Source organism: Dreissena polymorpha, chromosome 8, assembly GCF_020536995.1.
Source record: "Dreissena polymorpha isolate Duluth1 chromosome 8, UMN_Dpol_1.0, whole genome shotgun sequence".
NCBI lineage: Eukaryota > Metazoa > Mollusca > Bivalvia > Myida > Dreissenidae > Dreissena > Dreissena polymorpha.
This window is the reverse complement of record NC_068362.1, coordinates 62,929,757-62,956,741: the sequence shown is the minus strand read 5'-3', so window position 1 is coordinate 62,956,741 and position 26,985 is coordinate 62,929,757. Positions and strand designations below refer to the sequence as shown.

General features: G+C 36.9%; 1 protein-coding gene across 14 annotated transcripts in view; it reads left to right on the top strand.

Moving 5' to 3' along the window:
* Window positions 1–26,985, top strand: part of LOC127843146 (protein RRP5 homolog) — a 124,450-nt gene that overhangs the window by 50,445 nt on the left and 47,020 nt on the right. For all 14 annotated transcript variants that reach the window (XM_052372989.1, XM_052372988.1, XM_052373002.1 and 11 more), the window contains 6 exons: window positions 1,365–1,470; window positions 2,292–2,535; window positions 2,868–2,981; window positions 4,726–4,842; window positions 6,511–7,123; window positions 7,835–7,939. In XM_052372989.1, coding sequence (XP_052228949.1) covers window positions 1,365–1,470; window positions 2,292–2,535; window positions 2,868–2,981; window positions 4,726–4,842; window positions 6,511–7,123; window positions 7,835–7,939 — 1,299 coding nt within the window. The remainder of the gene's footprint in view (window positions 1–1,364; window positions 1,471–2,291; window positions 2,536–2,867; window positions 2,982–4,725; window positions 4,843–6,510; window positions 7,124–7,834; window positions 7,940–26,985) is intronic.

The following is a 26,985-nucleotide window of genomic DNA, read 5'->3' as shown; positions in this document are numbered from 1 at the left end:
TTTTTGTCATGTATTATGTACAGGTGTTGAGGTATGCTATGATATTGTCATGTTCTGTGTACAGGTTTTGAGGTATGCTATGTCATTGTCATGTTCTGTGTACAAGTGTTGTGGTATGCTATGTTTTTGTCATGTTCTATGTACAGGTGTTGAGGTATGCTATGATATTGTCATGTTCTGTGTACAGGTGTTGAGGTATGCTATGTCATTGTCATGTTATGTGTTAAGGTGTTGAGGTATGCTATGTTATTGTCATGTTCTGTGTACATGTGTTGAGGTATGCTATGTTTTGTCATGTTCTATGAACATGTGTTGAGGTATCCTATGCCATTGTCATGTTCTGTGTACAGGTGTTGAGGTATGCTATGTCATTGTCATGTTCTGTGTACAGGTGTTGAGGTATGCTATGTTATTGTCATGTTCTGTGTACAGGTGTTGAGGTATGCTATGTTATTGTCATGTTATGTGTTAAGGTGTTGAGGTATGCTATGTCATTGTCATGTTCTGAGTACATTTATTGAAGTATGCTATGTCATTGTCATGTTCTGTGTACATGTGTTGAGGTATGTTATGTCATTGTCATGTTCTGTGTACAGGTGTTGAGGTATGCTATTGTCATGTTCTGTGTAAAGTTGTTGAGGTATGCTATGTCATTGTCATGTTCTGTGTACATGTATTGAGGTATGCTAGGTCATTGTCATGTTCTGTGTACAGGTGTGGAGGTATGCTATGTTATTGTCATGTTCTGTGTACAGATGTTGAGGTATGCTATGTTATTGTCATGTCCTGTTTGCATGTGTTGAGGTATGCTATGTCATTGTCATGTTCTGTGTACAGGTGTTGAGGTATGCTATGTCATGTTCTGTGTACAAGTGTTGAGGTATGCTATGTCATTGTCATGTTCTGTGTACAGGTGTTGAGGTATGCTATGTCAGTGTCATGTTCTGTGTACAGGTGTTGAGGTATGCTATGATATTGTCATGTTCTGTGTACAAGTGTTGAGGTATGCTATGTCATTGTCATGTTCTGTTTACAGGTGTTGAGGTATGCTATGTCATTGTCATGTTCTGTGTACAGGTGTTGAGGTATGCTATGTCATTGTCATGTTCTGTGTACAGGTGTTGAGGTATGCTATGTCATTGTCATGTTCTGTGTTCAGGTGTTGAGGTCTGCTATGTTATTGTCATGTTCTGTGTTCAGGTGTTGAGGTATGCTATGTCATTGTCATGTTCTGTGTACAGGTGTTGAGGTATGCTATGTCATTGTCATGTTCTGTGTTCAGGTGTTGAGGTATGCCATGTCATTGTCATGTTCGGTGTTCAGGTGTTGAGGTATGCTATGTCATTGTCATGTTCTGTGTTCAGGTGTTGAGGTCTCCAGAGCAGCACTTCAAGGTGGGCCGAGGTTACAATGCTACGGTGATAGGACTCGAGAACAAGAACAAGAACCTGGCAACACTGTCCTTCCGTAGTAAGTCTAGCGCGTCTGGTGTTTTATGCCACACTGTGTCAGAGGCATTAAGAATTGCATTTGCCTTAGTTTACCCTTTACCACTTAGATGCTGATGATCAGCAAACGGCATAAAACATGAAGGGACTGCGAGTTACTCGCAGGCTGTTCTGGTTTTATGATGTTGTCACATAGCCATTTTCACTTTGCCTATGAGTGGGAAAGGGTTTATTGAATGTGTCTTAAATCTGTAAATAGAGAACAAAAATTTTAGCTAGCTAAATCATCATACAACAACTTAACATATACCTGCATCCATTTTAACAAAAATTGAAATTTCTAAATGTTTCAATATTTTAAAAAGCATGCATGTTACAGAAAAGTATACATACTTCAGACAATTATACATGCTACTGACAGTTTGTATTAATCTTGAGTATTATTGTCTCCTACCGGTTTCACGGGAGGGGACTAATGGTTTGCGCTCTGTGCATCTGTGAGTCTGTCTGTCTGTGAGTCTGTCTGTCACACTTTTTTGGATCCTGCTATAACTTTAAAAGTTCAAATTTTTTCATGAAACTTGAAACATGGATAGATGGCAACATGGACATTATGCAAGTTATTTCATTTTGTTGCTATGTCAAAAATTCTGGTTGCTACGGCAACAAATATTAAAAGAATAAATCTGGCAATGTTGGAACCAGTAGGGGACATATATTTCTTGGCAATAGTCTTGTTGGTATTGTTATTATGTAATAAACAGCTGTTAAATATTTATTTTCCAGCACAAGACATTTCAAGTCATACTATTATACTGACTCATTACTTTAATGCTATTCTAGAGAAAAATCCGGTCGTTCAGCAGGGGAAGGCAACTCTGGGCGTCATAACTGCCATAAATCCTGGAACAGGACTTAATCTACAGTTAGCAGATGGAATACATGGGACAGTGGACCTCACAGATATCCTGAACCATTACGTGGACAATCCAACAGCCTCCTTTAGTCTAGGGGAGATAATCACAGGCTTTGTGGTGGAGTATAATATCATAGCAAAGAGGGCAGTTGTCTCCCTTAGACATTCCAGGTATATATTCGCATGAAATAATCACTTTTGGCATTATTGACTAAATTCATTTGGAATAAAAAGAAAATTCAGATTTAATTAATTATTTAGAAAAATTAAGAAAGAGGGCAATACATGCATTTTATTTTCTTATTTATTATTTCATGTTTTCGTGATTATTAATTTTTATCATGTGGCAGCAAACATATGTTTATTGTCCACAGTAGATTGCAAATAAGAGCATGATTTACTTAACACTTTTTAAGTGAATACAAATAAAGCGACACATTTGTAAAAAAAATATGATTAGCATTTTAAATTTCCACCATGTACAATGGCAGTATCTTTTTCAGGGAGGACTTTGCTAAGCCCAAGGACCCACGTATTTCCAGTTTATCAGATCTGGCTACAGGCAAAGTGTTACGAGGCTATGTAAACAAGGTCTCCAACCAAGGGTTACACATTAGGTAAATAGAGGCTACATGCAACTGATATAAGTCCTGTGCTGAGACTGGGAGACGGTCAGACCTAATTTTTGGTTGCATAATACTGAGATATTCATTATAACATTGTTAATAATTGTGTTAAGAGAGTTGGTTGTTTAAAAATCCTTGAATATTATTATATAAAAGTATTTTTTATCTATATATCAATGGTACTTATATTAAATTGACAGCGAGTTATTCAAAATTTGTGATTACTCTTTTGACAAATTTAGAGCCTTTTTCCACTTTCATCTACAACCAGTATTCCATATTTTTATTAAGCCATTTTTAAGTTTGATTTTTTTGGTTACATTAGTTATGAAAGCAATCAAAACATTTAAAAAGGTTCATTAAAAGCTGAATTAACTGCTGAAGGTAGAATATATTTATAGTTTATTGACATAATTATAGATACCAAGCTACAATATGAATATATGGTAAAAAAACATATTACTGTTCATGTTACAAGCTTATGCATTATAAAATAATGTTGTTCCCATCTATGCTGTGATTATGTGGCTTAGGTTTCAAATTATTATTTGAGGTTATTGCTAGCACCCATGTTAACTGCATGCAACATGTTTTTCAAACCAAAAGCTGCTTTAAAAATTGCAACTTCATTGAAAGGACATTGGACACATTGATGTGTGCTGGCCAGTTCAAACTGTTTTCTGTTTCTGATTTATTTAGACCATCAACTTAAAGATGTTTTAGTACAGAAAAACTATATATCGTGGCTGTATTCAATTGTTTTGTTGGTGTGTTTAATTCAATAATAGTTTTCTATAAGTCTAACAAAGTATTAACTAGTTTTTCAGATTTAAGCCTTTGTTATGAAGTTAATGACATATAATAAATAAAAAATTCTCATCTAAATTCAACCATGGTTATTTTATCCAATGATTAAATTTATAACAACTAGTTCACTAAGGTTATTTTACTATATGACTTTCAAATAAAAAAACAAAACCAAGTCACACTTTTATTTATTTTTCCATAGCAATAAACTTCTCAGTAAGAACAAACCACTACTGTTATTTTGAATGTATTCCATGTTTTCAGTGTTGGCCATGGACTGTGGGGTCTGGTGACTCCAGACTGCGTAATAGTGGCATTGTTATCTTGTATGCGCTCTGTGTTTTCAGTAGTGGCCATGGAATGTGGGGTCTCGTGACTCCAGACTGCGTGATAGTGGCATTGTTATCTTGTATGCACTCTGTGTTTTCAGTAGTGGCCATGGACTGTGGGGCCTGGTGACTCCAGACTGCGTAATAGTGGCATTGTTATCTTGTATGCACTCTGTGTTTTCAGTAGTGGCCATGGACTGTGGGGCCTGGTGACTCCAGACTGCGTAAAAGTGGCATTGTTATCTTGTATGCACTCTGTGTTTTCAGTAGTGGCCATGGACTGTGGGGCCTGGTGACTCCAGACTGCGTGATAGTGGCATTGTTATCTTGTATGCACTCTGTGTTTTCAGTAGTGGCCATGGACTGTGGGGCCTGGTGACTCCAGACTGCGTAATAGTGGCATTGTTATCTTGTATGCACTCTGTGTTTTCAGTAGTGGCCATGGACTGTGGGGTCTCGTGACTCCAGACTGCGTAATAGTGGAATTGTTATCTTGTAGGCACTCTTTGTTTTCAGTAGTGGCCATGGACTGTGGGGTCTCGTGACTCCAGACTGCGTAATAGTGGAATTGTTATCTTGTATGCACTCTGTGTTTGCAGTGTTGGCCATGGACTGTGGGGTCTCGTGACTCCAGACTGTGTGATAGGGGGACGTGACCTGGACAATCTACATGAGCACTTCAGTGTTAGTCAGGTGGTCACCATCATGGTCACCAGGTAGGCATGGCAACCAGTACATATGAGCTGTGCTGTGGGAAAAAGAGACTTTTGCAGATCAGGGACAATACTTTCAGCCTAAACTGGATTTTTGCTCAGAAAAGACTTTCTTTAAAGGGAAAATACTGTAACCCTTTCAGCGCTGGAACCGAATTTTAAAGGCCTTTGCAAACAGTCTGGATCCAGATGAGACGCCACAGAAGTGGCGTCTCATCAGGATCCAAACTGTTTGCTATTCTGATAGTATTCTTTGAAAAAAAATCGAAGAAAATGATAATTATAGAAATTCAACAGACGGCATTTTAGCAGATGACCAATTTCCCAGCATGCAAAGGGTTAAAAGCTGTAAGTGTGGCCACGGATTAGCCTGTTCAGACTGCACCTGTTAATCTGGGAGGACACTCTACTCACATTCATTAAGCCCTGGTTTCAGACTGCACCAGTTAATCTGGGAGGACACTCTACTCACATTCATTAAGCCCTGGTTTCCCAGTGCATGGCTCATGTTCAGACTGCACCAGTTAATCTGGGAGGACACTCTACTCACATTCATTAAGCCCTGGTTTCCCAGTGCATGGCTCATGTTCAGACTGCACCAGTCAATCTGGGAGGACAATCTACTCACATTCATTAAGCCCTGGTTTCCCAGTACATGGCTCATGTTCAGACTGCACCAGTCAATCTGGGAGGACAATCTACTCACATCCATTAAGCCCTGGTTTCCCAGTGCATGGCTCATGTTCAGACTGCACCAGTTAATCTGGGAGGACACTCTACTCACATCCATTTAGCCCTGGTTTCCCAGTGCATGGCTCATGTTCAGACTGCACCAGTTAATCTGGGAGGACACTCTACTCACATCCATTAAGCCCTGGTTTCCCAGTGCATGGCTCATGTTCAGACTGCACCAGTTAATCTGGGAGGACACTCTACTCACATTCATTAAGCCCTGGTTTCCCAGTGCATGGCTCATATAGTGACCAGTGGTCAGGCGATGGAACATTTCTAAACAAATATATCATTCATGATAATCATATTTTTCCTCCATTTGATATGAAAGCCTAGTTAACATTCAAAGAAGGAAGCATAAGGGCTCTTTAATACTGAACTATATTCTACTTTGGCATGGAAAATCATTATTTCAAAGTAGTCAAGACCAGCTAGAAAATTTATGTTTATAAATGTGAACCAATTAGCCTGGAACCTCATCACAAAAATCCTTCGAAATAATACTGAATAGCAAAAAAAAAATGTTCAAGTTAAGTAAAAAAGAAAAAAAGAAAATATAACCGATAAAACTATGTCTGTATAAACTTTTTTATAATTTTTAGCTTGGCTGTTTTCTGAGAAAACCCGATGTATTGTCATAGCCAGCTTGTCCGCCGTCCGCACTGTGCTTAAACCTTTACATTGGCTCTAAAATCAAAGTACTTCCACCTACAACTTTTAAACTTCATATGTAGCTGCACATCGATGAGTTTTACACGCAACACCCATTTTTGGGTCACTAGGTCAAGGTAATTTTGACCTCTTAAAAAAAATAAATTTAAACTGCACCTGCAGCCGAGCCTCAGCACTCGCTATGCGGTGCTCTTGTTTTTGAATAACTATAACATTTATTTTTATTCAATTTTTTCAGAATAAGTCATCTGTATTTGTATGTTTCAGTGTCAACAAGGATACGGCAAAGATTCAGCTCTCAATGCTAGAAAAAAATACCCACGTTCCAGTGGTCCTGAAATCAGCTGCGAGAAAAAGAAATATCTCCATCTCCTCGGATGTGGATTTGGAGGAAAATGAGAAAGTTAAAAGATCTAGAAAAATGTCTGCCAATGATGACACTGGAAAGGAAGTTCAAATAAGTAGAAAGAAAGACAAAAAGATACAGAAAGACCAGAATGTTAGTTCTGAGCCTGAAAAAAGTATTGATTCTGATGATATTGTGGAGAAAAAAGCAGCTAAGAAAGAGAAAAATAAGAAAAAGAATCAGCCGAAAGATATAAGTGAAAAACATTCACAAAATGTGACAGAGGAAAAGGAGAACAGTGAAAGTAAAGTTGTTAAAGTTAAAAAGGGTGTTAAAGTGAAAGAGAGAGGTAAAAAGCGTTCAAGTAAAGAACAAACAGAGGTAGAGGAAATTAAAGCTGTGAGTAAGAAGAAACGGGAGATGTTTGTGACAGAAGCCAATGACAAGGCAGGGGATACGAAGAAGAGTGAAACAAAGGAAGACGACTCAGACAGTGGAATAGAGGTCAAAGTTGTGTCGGCTTCACAAGAGACAGTGAGTATATCATGTACAAGTCCTTATATTGAGTCGCGTTCTGAGAAAACTGGGCACAATGCATGAGTGTAAAGTGTCGTCCCAGATTAGCCTGTGCAGTCTGCACAGGCTAATCTGACTGCACAGGCTAATCTTGGGCGACACTTTGCGCTTTAATGGTATTTTTAGTTTCAAGGAAGTCCCTCCTTACCGAAAATCAAGTTTAGGCGGAAAGTGTCATTGTGTGATGGCCCTTACAGAAATGTTTAATTTTACAATAGTTACTGTCAATAATATACTGAATGATAAGAATTCAACCACCAGTTTGTTAGCTAGAGTCACTTTAAGCCACAGATCGGTACCATTATAATTTTTTTATTGGTTGTCCATAAACAATAACGTGAAGAACTATTTTGATTTTCTAACACTATTTTATTAGCAAATTAAATGAGAACTAGACTATGCTGTGCTACTACCGCTATGTTAATTAGTTTTCCCTACATTCATATCTTAGGGAAATCAGCATGTATAATTTAGAACTTTTTGTTTTTCTACCATTTTTAACAGTATTTCAGTCACATTACTGCAGTCACTTAACATTTTTAATTTAAGCCCTGCCATTGAGCTGAATTAAACAGATTTTAAATTCAACTTTTACTATTAAACTCATAGACAGTTATCATTCTATGATGAGCTCTGAAGTTTGTGTGAACAGCTACACTATTCTTACAGATGGTGCTGGATGTTGAAGACAAGTTTTCATGGAATTCCGACTTCAAGTTGCCTGTCCTGGGAAAAGGGGAGATAAGTGATGATGAATCAGAAAGTGAAGCACAGGTGAGAGTTGTTTCCCTTGGGTCTTAGTATGATGATTGATGTGTTACAGTCAATAGACATGTTTAACCCCTTTCCCACTCAGAAGCAAAGTGAAAAATGCTATGTGCAAACAGCATAAAACCAGAACAGCCTGAAAGTAACTTGCAGTCTGTTCAGGTTTTATTCTGTTTGCTGCTTATCAGTATCTAAGGTTTGGAGATGAAGCCTTATAAACTTGAATCTATTAAGAAAGGTCTTAAATTAAATATAACTTTCTAAGGGACTACAAACACATCAAAATAAGTATTAAAGTGGTAAAGGGTTAAAAGACAACAACTAATCAATATGTTTACATAGCACTGATCTAGACATACATAGGTATAAACAATGCAGACCTGTTTGAATAACCAATAATTGTTTCTATCAAATAATAACTGTTGATAAGGTATGTGATGTTCAAAGGGATTTAAATGTGTCAGCTTTGTTTGTATTCCCAGATACAATGGTGTTTCCAAATCTTTTGTCTACTGTCTACGAATATGGGATGTTTATGTGCACATTGAAAACGTTGTACCGATATGAGAAACAGTTGAATTGAGTGGACTTAACAGTACAAAAGGCTAATAAGTCTTCTGAAGTACAAACAACAAGACCTGTGTTTAATGAACTATTGTTTGAGAATTGTATTAATTCCATGTCTAGTATTATTCACATTATTGGTATTTCAATGTACCAGTATATTTTTATTTATGATGATGGTCTTGTGTTGTTGAGAGAACAAACATAAAAAAGGCACTCATTTTAAGATGAGAGCGCCGATGGTGTTAAAAGACTATTTGCAAGATACAGAGAAAGAGTTCTTTCTGATAATGTTTCTAAACCCTTGGAAGTGAATTTTTCTACGACCATTTTTAGAAAATACAAAAGAAAACAAATTGCGTTCGTAAACAATTATATTTCTTCTTTTGACAATGAGCCAAAATTGTTAAGAGGGCGAAGTCATGTGACTAGCAGAATTCCAGAACGAGGCTGAACATGTATCCATTTCTAATAGTTCCACGCAATGCATCTGATTTCAAACATTCACTCTTTTGAACATTCTGCGACGTAATGATATTGTCAACAAAAGATGGGATTGTCAGAATTCAGGGTTGTCATTATTAACCGATTGCCGATCGAATTCATCGGTTAAAATCGCCAGAAAATCGGTTGTTTTTCCCGAATCTTTAAAATTGCGATCGGAAGTTTTTATCACGCATAATAACCGTAGTATAGTAGAGCGACGCCCGGTCATTCAGTCAGTCCGTTAACTCCGCCTAAGAGCTACTGTTTTCAATGAATTTCTCAGCGAGTGGCCAATATTGATTTTTCCAGCTGTCAATCAAATACTTCTTGGTAAGCACGTCAACCAATCAGCGCTCAGGCAGCCGAATACACGCCGACCCCATGTGAAACTGTATCAAATAGCTGTACATTTAACAGATTATTACTGACCGTATCTCAACGAATGTAGCACTGTAGAACGTAATTAACTAGTTTTTTTTTAGTTAGAGGAAAAGTTTCCTCATATTAAAAAATGCTCTTTTCTGCCAAAATAAAAGATATTAGCGACCTCTGCGCTACGAAGTTGTTATTCAGCATCTAAATATTAAGGTCAACGTTTTCCCCGAGGAAAAATGACGTGATGTTATACATGAAGTCTAATTTTGGCATGATTTTCATCTGTACATGAAAAACACGAGAAATGTGTCTCTGTTGCTAGAATTTTCTTAATTTTCCGCGAATAATTAAAGCTGAAAATGATTTTGGATAACACATTTAATTAAACGCATTTGAAAATACTTCAATTAAATAATGCAGTTTGTTATACAAATGGTCATTACACATAAATAATATAATAAATAGGTAAATAACGTGTTTTGAGATTGCCAAACTATGCATACATATAGGTCTACACGCATGAATGAACTGACAAGTTATATCACGATCCGGAATGACAAGTACTCGGTACAATTTAAAGAAAGACGCGTTTTTATTCTCAGAAACTAACTTTCACTTTCGCAAAATTTTCTGAAAGGAGGTACATGTAACAGTTTAATTTGAGTCGTTGATTTGTTGTAATTACTAAATATAAACGGTTCTCAATGCTCTCAAATCGCGTCACGTGATTCACGCATGTACAATGGGAATTCCCCAATCCCACAATTCAATTTGTATATGCATTTGCGTTAAATGGCGGACGACATTCATCGTCAATATTGGCCGTAATTTGGTTTTGAAAAAAAAGAAATCGTAATAATGCTTGATTATCGGGTAATGGATAGAATTGGAACATGCAAAGATCTATCAATATAATATGTATAATATGTTTTTACATTGTACAGAATACTTAAAATGTGAAAATCTTAAAATTTTCTATTCTTTTTAGACCCCATTTTAACTTTTTTATGCTCTGAGAATAGCATTATTTTGTCCCTAAAATGTATAGAATTCGTTTTCGGTCGGGGAGCTTCGCCCCCCTGACCCCACTACCAGGGCCTTGCCCTGGACCTACAAGGGGGCCTATGCTTCCCCCTTGACCCCCGGCCCAATCGGTTACTATTCCAAAATAATCCTTTGTTTACAACCATAATGACAACCCTGGAATTAGCAGTTATACTTCCCATATTAATTGTTAATTCATTAAATAAATGTTTTTGATTGAAGTACTTGTTTCATTCAATTGTTTACACACATTTTACGCTCTTTGTTTTAGCCTTTATTTATCGCGGTGTTTTATCAAAGATCGATAAAAATCTTGTTTATTGATAGATCTGTGGCTTTATTGCCCCTGTTTTCATCACAAACCCATTATCTCGTTGTGATCAGATACTGTGCCAACAAATATTAAATAACAACAAGTTTTCATAACCCACAGGCAGCAGATGCCTGGTCATAAAACATAATTTATGAAACCTACATGCAGACATGTCTTCTTCTGGTAGTAGTATTGCGTACTCATTTCTAGTACTAATTTAGCACCAAATACATGTACTCAAATTGAAAGTAGGTTGCCAGAAACTAAATACTTTATAAATATTAGCCAGTATAATCATAATTATAAAGTGAATGACAGACATTTGTTCCTACGCTAAGTTTGACACAGGTGGACGTTCGTTCCTATGTTATTTTTACGATCCGGTTATTGGTACTTACATTATTTTATCGTGGTCATTATTATCACATTTTATCCATATAAATATTACACTTTGGGTAATTTGTGAACGGAATTTTTAATATGTCATTATAAAATTGTGCTACTTTTCATATTTGCATAATTTTTTTATTCAGGTTTAAGAATTTTTCGTGAGCATTAGAATGATAACATTAAAAGTAAATCGCATACAGAGTAACACTTACACGGAGATCTGTAATTAGCGAAACCTTGCGGAAATCGGGGCGACTTTAACTGCATTGCCACCGTATTGTAGACTTAGACGTGTGTTTCTTTGCCTATGAGCGACCCTCGAAGCATAGCACAGGCTGCCCATGTTCGTTTGTTAGAAATTCCATGTTGGGAGTGAATTTGAGGGAGTGGCCCATTACTATATACATGTATACATGTACATATTGATTTCACAGTTAAGGTAAATGGGTATATTTGTACGAACCAATGTCCAGATGTAAAAAAAATTTCGGAGCAAATGTCTGGGCTTAAAAAGTATGCAGGAAGGAATATCAGGACTCTCAAAATAATGTGGAAACGATTGTTTGAGTTGTCAAAATAAGGTTGGAATGAATGTTCAGGTAGTCAAAACAACGAAGGAACAAAGTCTGCTTTGTCAAAATTAGCGCAGGAACGGTTGACAGTTGGAATGAAAGTCGTGATCATATTAAAGCGCTTAATATTTATTTGTTTTAAATATTATCTTGCTTAACATTTAACGTATTAAGCTTGTATCGGTAAAAGAAAACACCTTCATTGAGTAGGTCCTAGTCCTGTAAAGAGTGTACATCAGTGTACGGAACAACATATCAAATCAAAGATTTTCGTATAGGTCCCTGGTTTTTGTTGACCACGGGGTTAAATAATGTTTCCGAAAAAACACAAACATTAGAGATTTATGTTATTAGTCCCCTACTGGTTTCACCGGAGGGGACATATGGTTTTCGCTCTGTGTGTCTGTCACACTTTTCTGGATCCTGCGATAACTTTAAAAGTTCTTAATATTTTTTTTCATGAAACTTGAAACATGGAAAGATGGCAATATGGACATTATGCACGTCATTTCATTTTGTTCCTACGTCAAGAATTATGGTTGCTATGGCAACAAATAGACTAGAAATACTGCTGAAAATGGTGTTTTTTTCTGGATCCTGCGATAACGTTAAAAATTCTTAATATTTTTTCATGAAACTTGAAACATGAATAGATTGCTATATGGACATAATGCACGTCATTTCATTTTGTTCCTACGTCAAGAATTATGGTTGCTATGGCAACAAATAGACTAGAAATACTGCTGAAAATGGTGTTTTTTTCTGGATCCTGCGATAACGTTAAAAGTTCTTCATATTTTTTCATGAAACTTAAAACATGGACAGATGACAATATGGACATTATGCACGTCATTTCATTTTGTTCCAAAGTAAAAAATTCTGGTTGCTATGGCAACAAAAACAAAAAAAATATTCTGACAATGGTGGAATTTCTGACAATGGTGGAGCCGGTAGGGGACTTTGATTGCTTAGCAATAGTCTTGTATATTTGTATCTTATAATCACTCACTCAGTCACAGAATCAGCGCTTCGCTAGCTTTTAAAAGTTGGAAGTCTTTACTTCCATGCCTTAAATGTGGACGTCCCAGACATAAATTTTGAATTGTAGGATGGGGGAATTCCCACTGAACATGCGTTAATCACGTGACGCGATCTGATAGCATAGAACACTGTTCATTTGTAGTAATAACTACAAATCAACAACTAAATTTAAAATGTTACATGTACCTCATTTCAGAAAAGTTTGCGAAAGTGAAAGCAAATTTCTGAGAATACAAACGCATCTTTCTTTAAATTTTACCGAGTACACTTAATCCCTGATCGCGATATAACTTGTCAGGTCATTCATGCATGTATATGTATGCATCGTTTGGCAATCTCAAAACACGTTATATACCTACTGATTGCATTTTGTGTTAGGACCATTGGTTGACAAAACACATTATTCTTTTTTAAGTAGTTTTAAATGCGTATAATTAAACATGTTAATCCAAAATGATTTCCAGATTTCATTATTTACGGAAAGTTAAGAAAATTCTAGCAAAAAAAAACCAACAACATTTCTCATGTATTTCGTGTCAATATTTGCCTTGTTCATCCTCCAGAGGCCACATTTATTGTCCGAGCTTTATGAAATTTACTCAGAACATTTATGCCAATTTTTTTTTGGACGAGTTCAAAATTGGTTCTGTTTGGTGAAAAACATGGCCGCCAGGGGGCAGGGCTTGTTTTCCTTATATGGATTTAGTAAGACCTTGTTAACACTTTAGAGGCCACATTTATTGTCCAATCTTCATGAACTTTGGTCAGATGATTGTACCAATGATATCTTAGACGAGTTCGAAAATGGTTACGGTTTCATGAAAAACATGACCACCAGGGGGCAAGGTTTTTACTTAAATAGCTATAGTAAAACCTTGTTAACACTCTTGAGGCCACATTTATTGTCAGATCTTCATGAAACTTGGTCAGAAGATTCATCCTAATGATATCTTTGATTTGTTGAAAAATGGTTTTGGTTGGTTGAACAACTTGGCTGCCAGGGGGCGGGGAATTAATCCTTATATGCCTGCAGTAAAACCTTGTTAGAACTCTAAAAATTACACCTATTGTTCACTCTTCATGACAGTGTGTAAAAACATTAACCTTGTTAGAACTCTAAAAGTTACATTTATTGTTCACTCTTCATGACAGTGTGTACAAACATTAACCTTGTTAGAACTCTAAAAGTTACATTGATTGTTCACTCTTCATGACAGTTTGTAAAAACATTAACCTTGTTAGAACTCTAAAAGTTACATTTATTGTTCACTCTTCATGACAGTTTGTAAAAACATTAACCTTGTTAGAACTCTAAAAGTTACATTCATTGTTCTCTCTTCATGACAGTTTGTAAAAACATTAACCTTGTTAGAACTCTAAAAGTTACATTTATTGTTCACTCTTCATGACAGTTTGTAAAAACATTAACCTTGTTAGAACTCGAAAAGTTACATTTATTGTTCACTCTTCATGACAGTTTGTAAAAACATTAACCTTGTTAGAACTCTAAAAGTTACATTTATTGTTCACTCTTCATGACAGTTTGTAAAAACATTAACCTTGTTAGAACTCTAAAAGTTACACCTATTGTTTACTCTTCATGACAGTTTGTAAAAACATTAACCTTGTTAGAACTCTAAAAGTTACACCTATTGTTTACTCTTCATGACAGTTTGTAAAAACATTAACCTTGTTAGAACTCTAAAAGTTACACCTATTGTTTACTCTTCATGACAGTTTGTAAAAACATTAACCTTGTTAGAACTCTAAAAGTTACACCTATTGTTTACTCTTCATGACAGTTTGTAAAAACATTAACCTTGTTAGAACTCTAAAAGTTACACCTATTGTTTACTCTTCATGACAGTTTGTAAAAACATTTGTTCTAATTACATCTTGGGCTGCACAGAACAGGTCAGTTCCTTTGTATAGCAGGTGAGCGACTTTGGGCCTTTCAGACCATCTTGTTTACTGCTTGTTTCAAAATGCGCATATGGGCCTTTCAGGCCCTCTTGTTTACTGATTGTTTCAAAATAAATATTTTACTATTGCATTTCTTGCTGAAGTTTCAAAAACAGTTTAGTTCACTTTTTTAAGCACATTTTGTTCATATTTCTTACATTTCAACTTAAAAACTCATTGATGACATATACAAACATATTATTCTGTATAGCTCGACAACATTATCCTGTCACTTTTGCACTACCTTATCTTAAATTAGACGCAAAATTATTGCCTGCATTTTTTTTGGTTTGGTCAATCTTGTACAGTTTATTTAAGCAACAATCAGTAAAAGATTCATTAATTCCCATTAAATCCATGTCAAAATGGTTTATCTACAGTGTGTTAAACCACACAAAGCCGATATTTCCATACACACCCGAATTAGAATAAACTAGGCGCGACTACATCTTATCAAGACCTTACAACTGAAAAGGGAGAGAATGCAATAGTCATCAGGCCAACTAAACTTAAAAAAATAAATTATTTCAACAATTTTCATATCAACAGTCATGAAACTTTTTAGCTAACCTAAGCTTAATTGTTTGCTCATGGTGAGCTTTTGTGATCGCCTTTTGTCGCGCAGCGTCAGCATTTACCTTGTTTACACTCTAGAGGCCACATTTATTTCCGATCATCATAAAATTTAGTCAGAAGATTAGTGCCAACAAGTGTTGAGACATATGCCCCCCTAAACAGGGCTTTGAACTAGTGACCCCTATTTCAATAGGGGTCATCTACTGTCCAAGGCCAATGCGAATACGAAGTATCAAGCAAATTGGTCAATTCGTTGATGAGTTATTGATCAGAAACAATATTCACACCTATTGTGACAATGACCTTGATCTTTGACCTTCTGACCCCAATTTCGATAGGGGTCATCTACTGTCTAAGGCCAATGTGCATGGGAAGTATCAAGCCAATCTGTCGATTCCTTAACGAGTTATTGATCAGAAACGCTTGTCCCACTTATTGTGCCAGTGACCATGACCTTTGACCTAGTGACTCCAATTGCAAAAGGGTCATCTACTGTCGAAGGCCAATGCACATGAGAAGTATCAAGTCAATCGGTGAATCAGTTTACGAGTTATTGATCGGAAACGATTTCACACTTAGTGCGATAGTGACCTTGACCTTTGACCTAGTGATCCCAATTTCAAAAGGAGTCAACTACTGTCCAAGGATAATGCACATGTTAAGTATCAAGCCAATGGGTCAATTTGTTGACGATTTATTGATCGGGAATGATTTTCACACTTAGTGTGATAGTGACCTTTGACCTAGTTACCCCAATTTCAATAGGTGTCATCTACTGTCCAAGGCCAATGCACATGTGAAGGATAACGCCATTTGGTCAATTGGTTGCAGAGTTATTGATCAGAAATGATTTTTACACTTGGTTTGACAGTGACCTTGACCTATGACCTAGTGACAGCAATTTCAATAGGGGTCATCCACTGCTCAAGGCCAATGCACATGTGAAGTATCAAGCTAATCGGTCAATTTGTTGACCAGTTATTGATCGGAAAAAAACACTAAGTGTGATAGTGACCTTGACTTTTGACCTAGTGACCCCAATTTCAAAAGGGGTCAACTACTGTCCAAGCCCAATGCACATGTGAAGTATCAAGCCAATCGGTCATTTCGTTGACGATTTATTGATCGGAAACAATTTTCACACTTTGTGTCATAGTGACCTTGATCTTTGACCTAATGACCCCAATTTCCATAGGTTTCATTGACTGTCCAAGGCCAATGCACATGTGAAGTATCAAGCCAATCGGTCTATTGGTGGACGAGTTATTGATTGGAAATGATTTTCACACTTAGTGTGATATTGACCTTGACCTTTGACCTAGTGACCCCAATTTCAATAGGGGTCATCTTGGTTGATGAGTTATTGATCGGAAACAAACTGGTCTACCGACATTCAGACTGCTCTACCGACAGACAGACCAACCGACATCCAGCAAAACAGTATACCCTTCTTCTTCGAAGAGGGGCATAATGATATCCTGGAGGAGTTCAAAAATAGTTCAGGTCTGTACAAAAACAAGGCTGCCAGCGGGATGGATATTTTTCCTAACATGACTTTATTAAACCCTTGTAAGCACTCTAAAAGTTACATTATTAATTCACTCTTCATGAAACTTGGTCAGAACAATTTGTTCTAATGATATCTTAGGCTGCACAGAACAGGTCAGTTCCTTTGTATTCAGGTGAGGGACTTTGGACCTTTCAGGTCCTCTTGTTGTAATGATATATTGGATAAGTTTGAATACCATTACAATTTGTTGAAAAGCATTGCTGCCAGGGGGCGGGTCATTTTTCCTAATATAGCTATTGTAAAACTACGGAATACCATTAGGGCCATTGTGGTTACACATTAAAATCCAGAGGGGGAAAATGCGATAGTGCGATAGTACGATGGCGATAATGCGATAGTACGATGGCGACAAGGCGATAGTACAATGGCGACAATGCAATAACGCTATAGTACAATGGCAACAATGCAATAGTCATATGATCTCGTATTATCGCACTATCGCATTGTCGCATTTTCGCCATCGTACTATCGCACTGTTGCCATTGTATTGTCACACTGTCTTCATTGTATTATCGCACTATCACATTGTCACTATCATACTATTGCACTGTCGCCTTTGTATTGTCACATTGTCGCCATTGTACTATCGTATTGTCGCCATTGTACTATCATGTTGTTGCATTGTCCCCATCATACTATGGCATTGTCGCCATCGTACTATCGCGTTGTCGCCATTGTGCTATCGCATTGTCGCAATCGTACTATCGCATTGTCGCCATCATACTATCGCATTGTCGCCATCGTACTATCGCATTGTCGCCACATTACTATTGCACTATCACATTGTTGCCATCGTACTATCGCATTTTCGCCATCATACTATCGCATTGTCGCCATCATGCTATCGTGTTGTTGCCATCGTACTATGGGGTTGTTGCCATCGTACTATCGCATTGTCGCCATCATACTATCGCACTATCGCATTGTTGCTCTCTGGATTTTAATGTGTAACCACAATGGCCCTAACAGTATTCCGTTACCTTGTTTACACTCTAAAAGTCACATTTATTGCTCAATCTTCATGAAACTTGGTCAGAACATTTGTTCCAAAAATATATTGGGCTTCACAGAACATGTCAGTTCCTTTGTATCAGGTGATCAACTTCGAGCCTTTGGGGCCCTCTTGTTTTGAATTTCTCTTTACAATTTAACAAGTTTCTGTTTTATCGGTCATCTGTCGAGCAACATGGGCACATGTAAGTGCTGAAAAATTTCATTAACACATTTGTTGGACATTTCAGCTCTGCCCAGTACTCGGAGCTTTTGTAATCGCCTTGTCCGTCATGCGTTGTCAACATTTGTTTTGTTAACACTCTAGAGGTAACATTTATTGTCCGATCTTCATGAAACTTTGTCAGAAAATTTGTCCCTTCTTTATCTTAGACCATTTTGAAAATGTCTCCAGTTGCTAGCTGCCAGGGGGCGGGCATCTTTCCTTATATAGCTTTAGAAAAAGCTTGTAAACACTCTAGAGGCCAAATTTACTGTCAGATCTTCATGAAACTTGGTTAGAAGATTTGTCCCAATGATATCTTGGATGAGTTCGAAAATGATTCGTGTTTTAGGAATAGGTGTCATGGGAAATTACAATGGAATATATTTTGCCTCAAAAGAATTACAAACTAGTATTTTTATCTTGTTAAATGTATGTTACCATACCACATCTTGTGTTGAAATGTTGGCTATTGCAATAAGGAACACTGATGTTTTATGGGTTTACTTTATTTTGCCAATTTTTTGGGCGAAATATTTGTTGATTTGGCACATCACACAATTCCGAGATTAGGGCACTGGCAGATGTTTCTTTGAAAATAATTTTTCATGATTTGTATGTTAAAGTTAACAAATAATAATATTCGTTCTTCAAATCAATTAAGCATTTTTGATAATTGTCAGTTATGAAGCATTGTAAAATTTTAAATGCATTAATGTTGTCACATGATGTTTTCAAGCAAATTAATAAATGCAACGGAACTTGTTCTATGATTGGGATTGTGTTTTCTGCAAGTTGTCTTCAGTTATACATTAACAAGTATAATCATTAAAATGCCCAATCAAGATATAAAACAATCAAATTTGTTGAATTGATATTCCCCCCCCAAATAAATTTAGTTTATGAATGGGTGCAAATCCCACGATATATGCAGGGCTTTTAGTCCTAATTTTGTGAAGCGGCCCTGGCCCCCTCACTTCGTGAAAAAATTAGTCCCGAACTTGTAAAGATTGTGAAAAAATGAGTCGCGAACTTCTGAAAGTTGTGAAAAACGAGTCGCTTACTTGTAAAAACTGTGAAATTTAGTTTGTAAAGAATAAGTATAGTAAAAGCATGTTTAATACTTGCATCATATTACAATGTCTTGTAATAAAGCATTAAAAAATATTATTATGCACCCCTTCGAAGAAGAGGGGGTATATTGTTTTGCACATGTCGTTCCGTCCGTCGGTCCGTCCGTCGGTCCGTCTGTCTGTCGGTCCGTCCACCAAATGGTTTCCGGATGATCACTCAAGAACGCTTAGGCCTAGAATCATGAAACTTCATAGGCACATTGATCATGACTGGCAGCTGACCCCTATTGATTTTTAGGTCACTAGGTCAAAGGTCAAGGTCATGGTCAAGGCCATGTTTGGTGGGGGCATATGTCTCCGACCGCGGAACACTTGTTTTCATTGTCTTGACTCTTTCTTTCAACAAATAACCACTTACAACAATATTCTGACTGGTGAAGTCTATCTAAAACCATAGAAAAGCCTTACTACACTGCAACGCCGATATATCGCGGACCGTTATATCGCGCTGTCCAATATATCGCGCTTTGGCTATGGCTCCCAAAAATCCGACGAGCATGATCACTAAATGACATGATTTAATCTGAGAATTTGCTAACTTAAGCAAAAAACCGGTTCTAGCTAGTATCAACACCCCATATTTCGCGGCTTACTATGGCACGCAGTGAAGCGTGAAAAACATTCGATTAGTGACAATGTTGTTTACACAAGGTTGGGGTTGTTTTTAACACTTAGGAAATATCCAATTAGTGTCATTGCAAAGGTAATAATGGCAGTTTACTGATATATAAATCGTTAAATTTCGGTACTGGTCATGAATTTCTTTGTTCTGATAAAAAGCGCGCGAAAATGCGCGTGGGTGTATTTATTTGTAAATGAAAATTTCGTAGCCGGTACAACATTGCGATAATTTAATTTCCGTTAAAAGTTTCGTTGTAAATTTCAACAAAAGTACTGCGGTATCACGCGAATTATGTGGCGTTGACATTTCCATATATAATTCAAACTCGTGGTATCGTTACCCTTACGCTAGGGGTAAATTCGAATCTATGCTCAATGTATTTTATACATTTTTTACGGCAAGAATTTTTTATTTTAGCTGATTCGCGAGGGATCGTACATAAAAATAAAAGACATAATTTACTTTTGGTTTTTATGAAAAATACACAGATATTTATGTAGTAACGAAAACGTATATTATAGCATTGGTTTGCAATTATTACAATACAAATATGTAGCAGCGCTGTATATAAAATGAAAACATTGGGGAAAATTGACAAGTTAACCGCAATACAATTAAGTTAGACATTTCTCGAGTTATATCGCGCGCCGGATATATCGCGCTCGCGATCTTTGGACCCCACCAACCGCGATATATCGGCGTTGCAGTGTACTGTCAATATCTTGTCTCGCTTATGTAAAATATTAAATCAAATTTTAATTTTGAATTGTAAAATGGCCATTTTTGAAAGTTTAAAGCCCAAAAAAGTCAAAATTTCACAGTTGAATATGGCCTTTTTTGTCAAGTATAGTGGCCTTACTAGATTTGTGAAATGTTTGTGTCAAAATTGAGAAATGGCTGCTCACAGCCATTCTCTTAGAAAACAAAAAAGCCCTAATATGGTATCATCCTAAAAAGATTATTAACTGTAGGGTAATTGTTTTTATGCATTGCAATTATCCTCATTGTTATCTATACTTCCATGATGTTTCATGTTGAAATCTTATCTGAGATTTAGCCTTGAAAAGTTACATCATAAAAAACAACAAAGGGCAAGAACTCTTAGTTTAGAAAGTGCAGGGTTATGGTTCTTGTGCATGGTACTTCTTCCCATTAATATATACACACCCATGAACTTCAGTGTTGAAATATGGTATATATTTAAGAGATAAAGCCCTGAAAAATTCCATCATACAAGAAAAAAAGGGCAATAACTCTAAACTGTGAAAGTGTCTGGGTATTTTTTTGTGCATGGCAATTCTCCTGATTGATATCTATACACCAATTAAGTTTCATGTTGACATCTAATATAGTTAATGATAGATAGTTCTGAAAAGTTTTGTGACAGGCACACTGGATGACAGGCGGACAAAGCCTATAGGATACTGTTCATATGCTTATAACTTGAAAAAGTTAAGAAAGTGTCATACACAGCTGGAAACTACTGCACTAAACTGAAGCTTGTGTACAGAGCCACTGTTGCAGCCCCAGCAATTGCAGGCACCTTGGTGCCTATTACAGCCTCTGTTAAAATATCAATACTTTCATTGGAACCACCTCCTCCTTAAATGAACAATTTCACAACTGAATTGTTTATGCAGGCGGTCACTGGTGTATTGTTACAGTATTATCAACATAATTTTACTTGACAGGAAAAGTAAACAATGGCTACAAGTAACACAATTTAACATGACTTACTTAAAAGTATCAATTTTGTTTTTTCTTTACATTTAGAGGACTTGCATTTTCAAAGTGATGTTGGTCCCATTTTGCAATTAATTGTTGACAATCAGTCAGTGCACAGTGCCTTAAGTAATGCTCGATTGGTCATTGTCCGCTTGGGTACTCCTTAAATGTACACCTGGTACTCTTTAAGTATACTTAAATGTATCCCGGATATGGAAAATATACTGAAATGTACCCGGCAATTCTAGCGCTTAATTGGATGTTCTTCGGGTTTTTTTCAAATTCATTATGTTCATATTTATAGTCGAAACCCGATGGCTCGAACTCGTGCAGCAACAAAAGTTCAAGCCATCCGGAATTCGAGCCATCCAATTTCTAATATTTTAAGCTCACCTGAGCACAATGTGCTCATGGTGAGCTTTTGTGATTGCCTTTTGTCCGTCGTGCGCAGTGCGTAGTGAGTCGTGCGTCCGTCATCAACATTTGCCTTGTGAACACTCTAGAGGCCACATTTCTTGTCCGATCTTCATGAAACTTGGTCAGAACATTTGTCCCAATGATACCTCGACTGAGTGCAAACCTGGGTCATGCTGGGTCAAAAACTAGGTCACTAGATCAAAAAAAAGGAAAAACCTTGTGAACACTGTAGAAGTCACATTTGATGCCCAATCTTCAAGTAACTTTGTTAAAATGTTTGTCTTAATGATATGTTGGTTGAGTTCAAAAGTTGTTCCGGTCCATTGGAAAACATGGCCGCCAGGGGGCGGGGCAGTATTCCTTGTATGGTTATAGAAAAACCTTGTGAACTCTCTAGAAGTCACAATTTTTGCCCAATCATCATGAAACTTGGTCAAAACATTGATTGTAGTTTTATCTCTGATGAGTTCGAAAATGGTCCAGATCGGTGAAAAAACATGGCTGCCAGGGGGCGGGGCAGTTTTCTCAATATGTATATAGTGAAAACATGTGAACACTCTAGAAGTCACATTTTTGGTCCAATCTTCATGAAATTTGGTCAGAACATTTGTTTCCTGAATAAAGGGTTAATTGTTAAAATGGTTGGGATCGGTAAAATAACATGGCCGCCAGGGGGGGGGGGGGGGGGGGGTTCTTATATTTATATAGTAAAAAAGCTTGTGAACACTCTAGAAGTCACATTTTTTGCCTAATCATCATGAAATTTGGTCAAAACATTGGTTATGTGGATATCTCGGACGAGTTGGAAAATAGTCGTGAACATTCGAAAAACATGGCCGCCATGAGGTGGGGCAGTTTTTTCTATATGTATAAAGTGAAAACATGTGAACAGTCTATAAGACACATTTTTTGCCCAATCTTAATGAAATTTGGTCAGAACATTTGTTTCCTTGATACGACGGTTGAGTACAGTTAAAGATATACAGTTGAATTGCCAAATTTTTATGCCCCCCTTCGAAGAAGAGGGGGTATATTGCTTTGCTCATGTCGGTCTGTCGGTCGGTCGGTCGGTCGGTCTGTCGGTCCGTCCACCAGGTGGTTGTCAGACGTTAACTCAAGAACGCTTGGGCCTAGGATCATGAAACTTCATGGGTAGATTGATCATGACTTGCAGATGACCCCTATTGATTTTGAGGTCACTAGGTCGAAGGTCAAGGTCACCGTGACCCGAAATAGTAAAATGGTTTACGGATGATAACTCAAGAACGCATACGCCTAGGATCATGAAACTTCATAGGTAGATTGATCATGACTTGCAGATGACCCCTATTGATTTTGAGGTCACAAGGTCAAAGGTCAAGGTCACGGTGACCCGAAATAGTAAAATGATTTTCGGATGATTACTCAAGAACGCTTTTGCCTAGGAACATGAAACTTCATAGGTACATTGATCGTGACCAGCAGATGACCCCTATTGATTTTCAGGTCACTAGGTCAAAGGTCAAGGTCACAGTGACAAAAATCGTATTTACACAATGGCTGCCACTACAATGGACAGCCCATATGGGTGGCATGCATGTTTTACAAACAGCCCTTGTTTTATATTAATTTTTGTTCCTTTCTGAAGAGGATTATTATGTTTATGATCGGTTGGGGATGAAGTGCAACAAACATATTTTTGCCATCTGAAATCCCTTTATTAAATATTCTCAAAATTTTAAGTAGTAATATTTATTTCACAGAATGTCACTTAGGGGAGAAACAACTGTATATAACTTGAATTCTGTTTGACCTCCAATTATGAATGCATGGCTTGTCAGGAATGCACTCTTAGTTCTCCAATGATCCCATTCATCTACCTGCTTATCAGCAACTAATTAATTCTCTATTGACTGTGCCTGAATTGTTAATTTGATGTAACAGGCTTGCAGCTTAAAAACCCTTAGTCCCTAGAAATAGGCCCCAGCTGGGAACTCACATCAAAGACCTTCAGACTGATAAGAGTGGAACACAAATTGTTATGGCACACAGTTTATGGATGTCAGGTCGGTAGTTTTGGTGTGATTATCAAAGATTTGTGTTTTAAATAGGGTTGATTGTTGTTTTCATTGGAAATATCATTGCAAGGTGAGTCTGAAAATAGTTCCAGTTTGTTTAAAAGCAAGGCCCTGAGGTGGGTTGCTGATTTCTTTTTATTGCTGTAATAAAACATTGTTAACTCTCTATAAGTCACATTTTAGTTCAATCTTAATGAAACATGCTGAGAACATATGTTCCTATAATATCTTGATTTACTTTAGAAATGGCTCCGTTGCTCTGAAGAGCATGGTTTCCAGGGGCGAGCAAATTTCTTCTTGTCAACCTTATGATGATATTTATGTTTCATGAAGTACTTTTATTATTTTGAACTTCACCTTCCCAGAATAGTTTAGTTCCTTTGAGTCTCAGGTGAGCGCCTTAGGGCCCATGGCCCTCTTGTTTTTGTTAACGTACAAGTCTGCAGTTCATTTTCACCTCCAGTTGAAGAGTACACATATTTCTAAAACTCCATTCTATTTCGTATTACTATCTGCTTTTGAATTAATAGGAACCAAATATAAAAGTAATAATTTTATGTACCAATATTTTAAAACAGTTACAAATACAATCAAACGAATATCATATAGTAAATTTTATCAGCACATTTTAACGTGGAACATTTTCTGGTAACACAGCACTAAGAACAAAGAGGAGCAAAACATGCATCAGCACTACATACACATCATATGCATCAGAGAAAGTACTGCATTTACTGATTTATTATGCCCCCCTTCGAAGAAGAGGGGGTATATTGTTTTGCACACGCCCTTGTACGTGCGTCCTTCCGTATGTCCATCCGTCCACCAGATGGTTTCCGGATGATACCTCAAGAACGCTTATGCCTAGGATCATAAAACTTCATAGGTACATTGATCATGACTCGCAGATGACCCCTATTGATTTTGAGGTCACTAGGTCAAAGGTCAAGGTCACGGTGACCCGAAATAGTAAAATGGTTTCCGGATGATAACTCAAGAACGCTTAGGCGCTAGGATCATGAAACTTCACAGGTACATTGATCATGACTCGCAAATGACCCCTATTGATTTTTAGGTCACTAGGGCAAAGGTCAAGGTCACGGTGACCCGAAATAGTAAAATGGTTTCCTGATGATAACTCAAGAACACTTATGCCTAGGATCATGAAACTTCATAGGTACATTGATCATGACTCACAGATGACCCCTATTGATTTTCAGGTCACTAGGTCAAAGGTCAAGGTCACGGTGACTCAACTTAGCACAATGGTTTCCAGATGATAACTTAAGAAGGCTTACGCCTAGGATCATTAAACTTCATAGGTACATTGATCATGACTCGCAGATGACCCCTATTGACTTTCAGGTCACTAGGTCAAAGGTCAAGGTCACAGTGACTTGACACAGTAAAATGGTTTCCGGATGATAACTCAAGAAAGCTTACGCCTAGGATCATGAAACTTCATAGGTACATTGATCATGACATGCAGATGACCCCTATTGATTTTCAGGTCACTAGGTCAAAGGTCAAGGTCACAGTGCCAAAAAACGTATTCACACAATGGCTGCCACTACAACTGACAGCCCATATGGGGGGCATGCATGTTTTACAAACAGCCCTTGTTTATATTTTTTGAAGAATGACATTAGGTCAGTCTGTGTTGCGTTCCTTAGCTGTTTTCGAAAAACAAAGCTTTCTATTACAGCCAGTAAAGATTGAATATGCATCTACAAAAAAACGCCAGATTTTACACAAAATGTCATCATTTAATCAAATCAATTAACAATTGAGTTGATGACATGTTTCCAACCAATATTCAATCAATTATAATTTGTCTTTAATTAAGCGGTCCTAATCGATTAACAGTTTTTGCGACCCGAAGCGAGTTAGAGCCATCCTAACAAAAGAATGTGTGAAATTTGTGACCAGGACTGTGTAAACAGTTCGAGCCATCCGATAATTCGAGCCTCGCAAATTTGAGCCATCCAACAAAATTTTATATGAATATATAACAATAAAAATTGTAGCTTTGATGAGAGTTCGAGCCAACTGGAAATTCGAGCCAAATGAGTTTGAGCCATCGGGTTTCGACTGTATGTCAATATTCTATGAAGTGGCCTCTATATTATCGAAAGCATTACTCATAAAAGCATGTCGAATCAGGTCTTATTCAAAGAGAATTTTGTTTTGTATTGCATAGCGTGTTTTATGACATCGGATTTTGGGCGGGAATTAAACTCGGGTACAGTCTAAATTGGCCGGGTACGTGTAAGTATATTTTCCGTACCCGGCGTACATTTAAGAATACTTAAAAGTATTAAATACATTTAATTAATTCATTAAACAATTAAATGCAATAAAAATATAATGTACTGTTTTTCATTGCCTTTCAATCTAGAAAATGAAAGAAGTTAGATTTTGATTGTTATTTACTATAATCATTTAGAAATTATTATGAGGAGATATTCATTGTAAACAGTTGTGTTCATAATGTGATTAAGATCTTTTAGCAAGGATGAAATATTGTTATATAGTTACATGTTTGATTATGTACCGAAACAACATTTTGTTCAATAGTGCAGTTGCAAAATCTGCCAGACTCAAAACACTACTTACTATCATTTGTGTTACCTTCTGTAAATTTGAACTGTGTGGGGTCATGTTTGCAAACAGGCTAAACCACACTCCTACCCCAACAAATTGCAAAGGATCTAACAGTAAAAAAATGTTAACTCTGTTCTTTTTAGGTGCCGCCATTTTCTTTGCTGGTTGAAGTGTGATTGTTTTACCAAGTAAAATGTTCTATTTTAAGAAATGGTATTTCCAAATCGCGACAAAGGTGAATGGTTACAAAATGACATAACTATGAAATACATGTATACATTTACATAATTCCACACATACCATTATGCAACCATCCCTTTTCTTTTTCGACTTGATTCATTTACTGCTTTCTATTGAATATTTTACAGACACAACACTCGTACCGTCG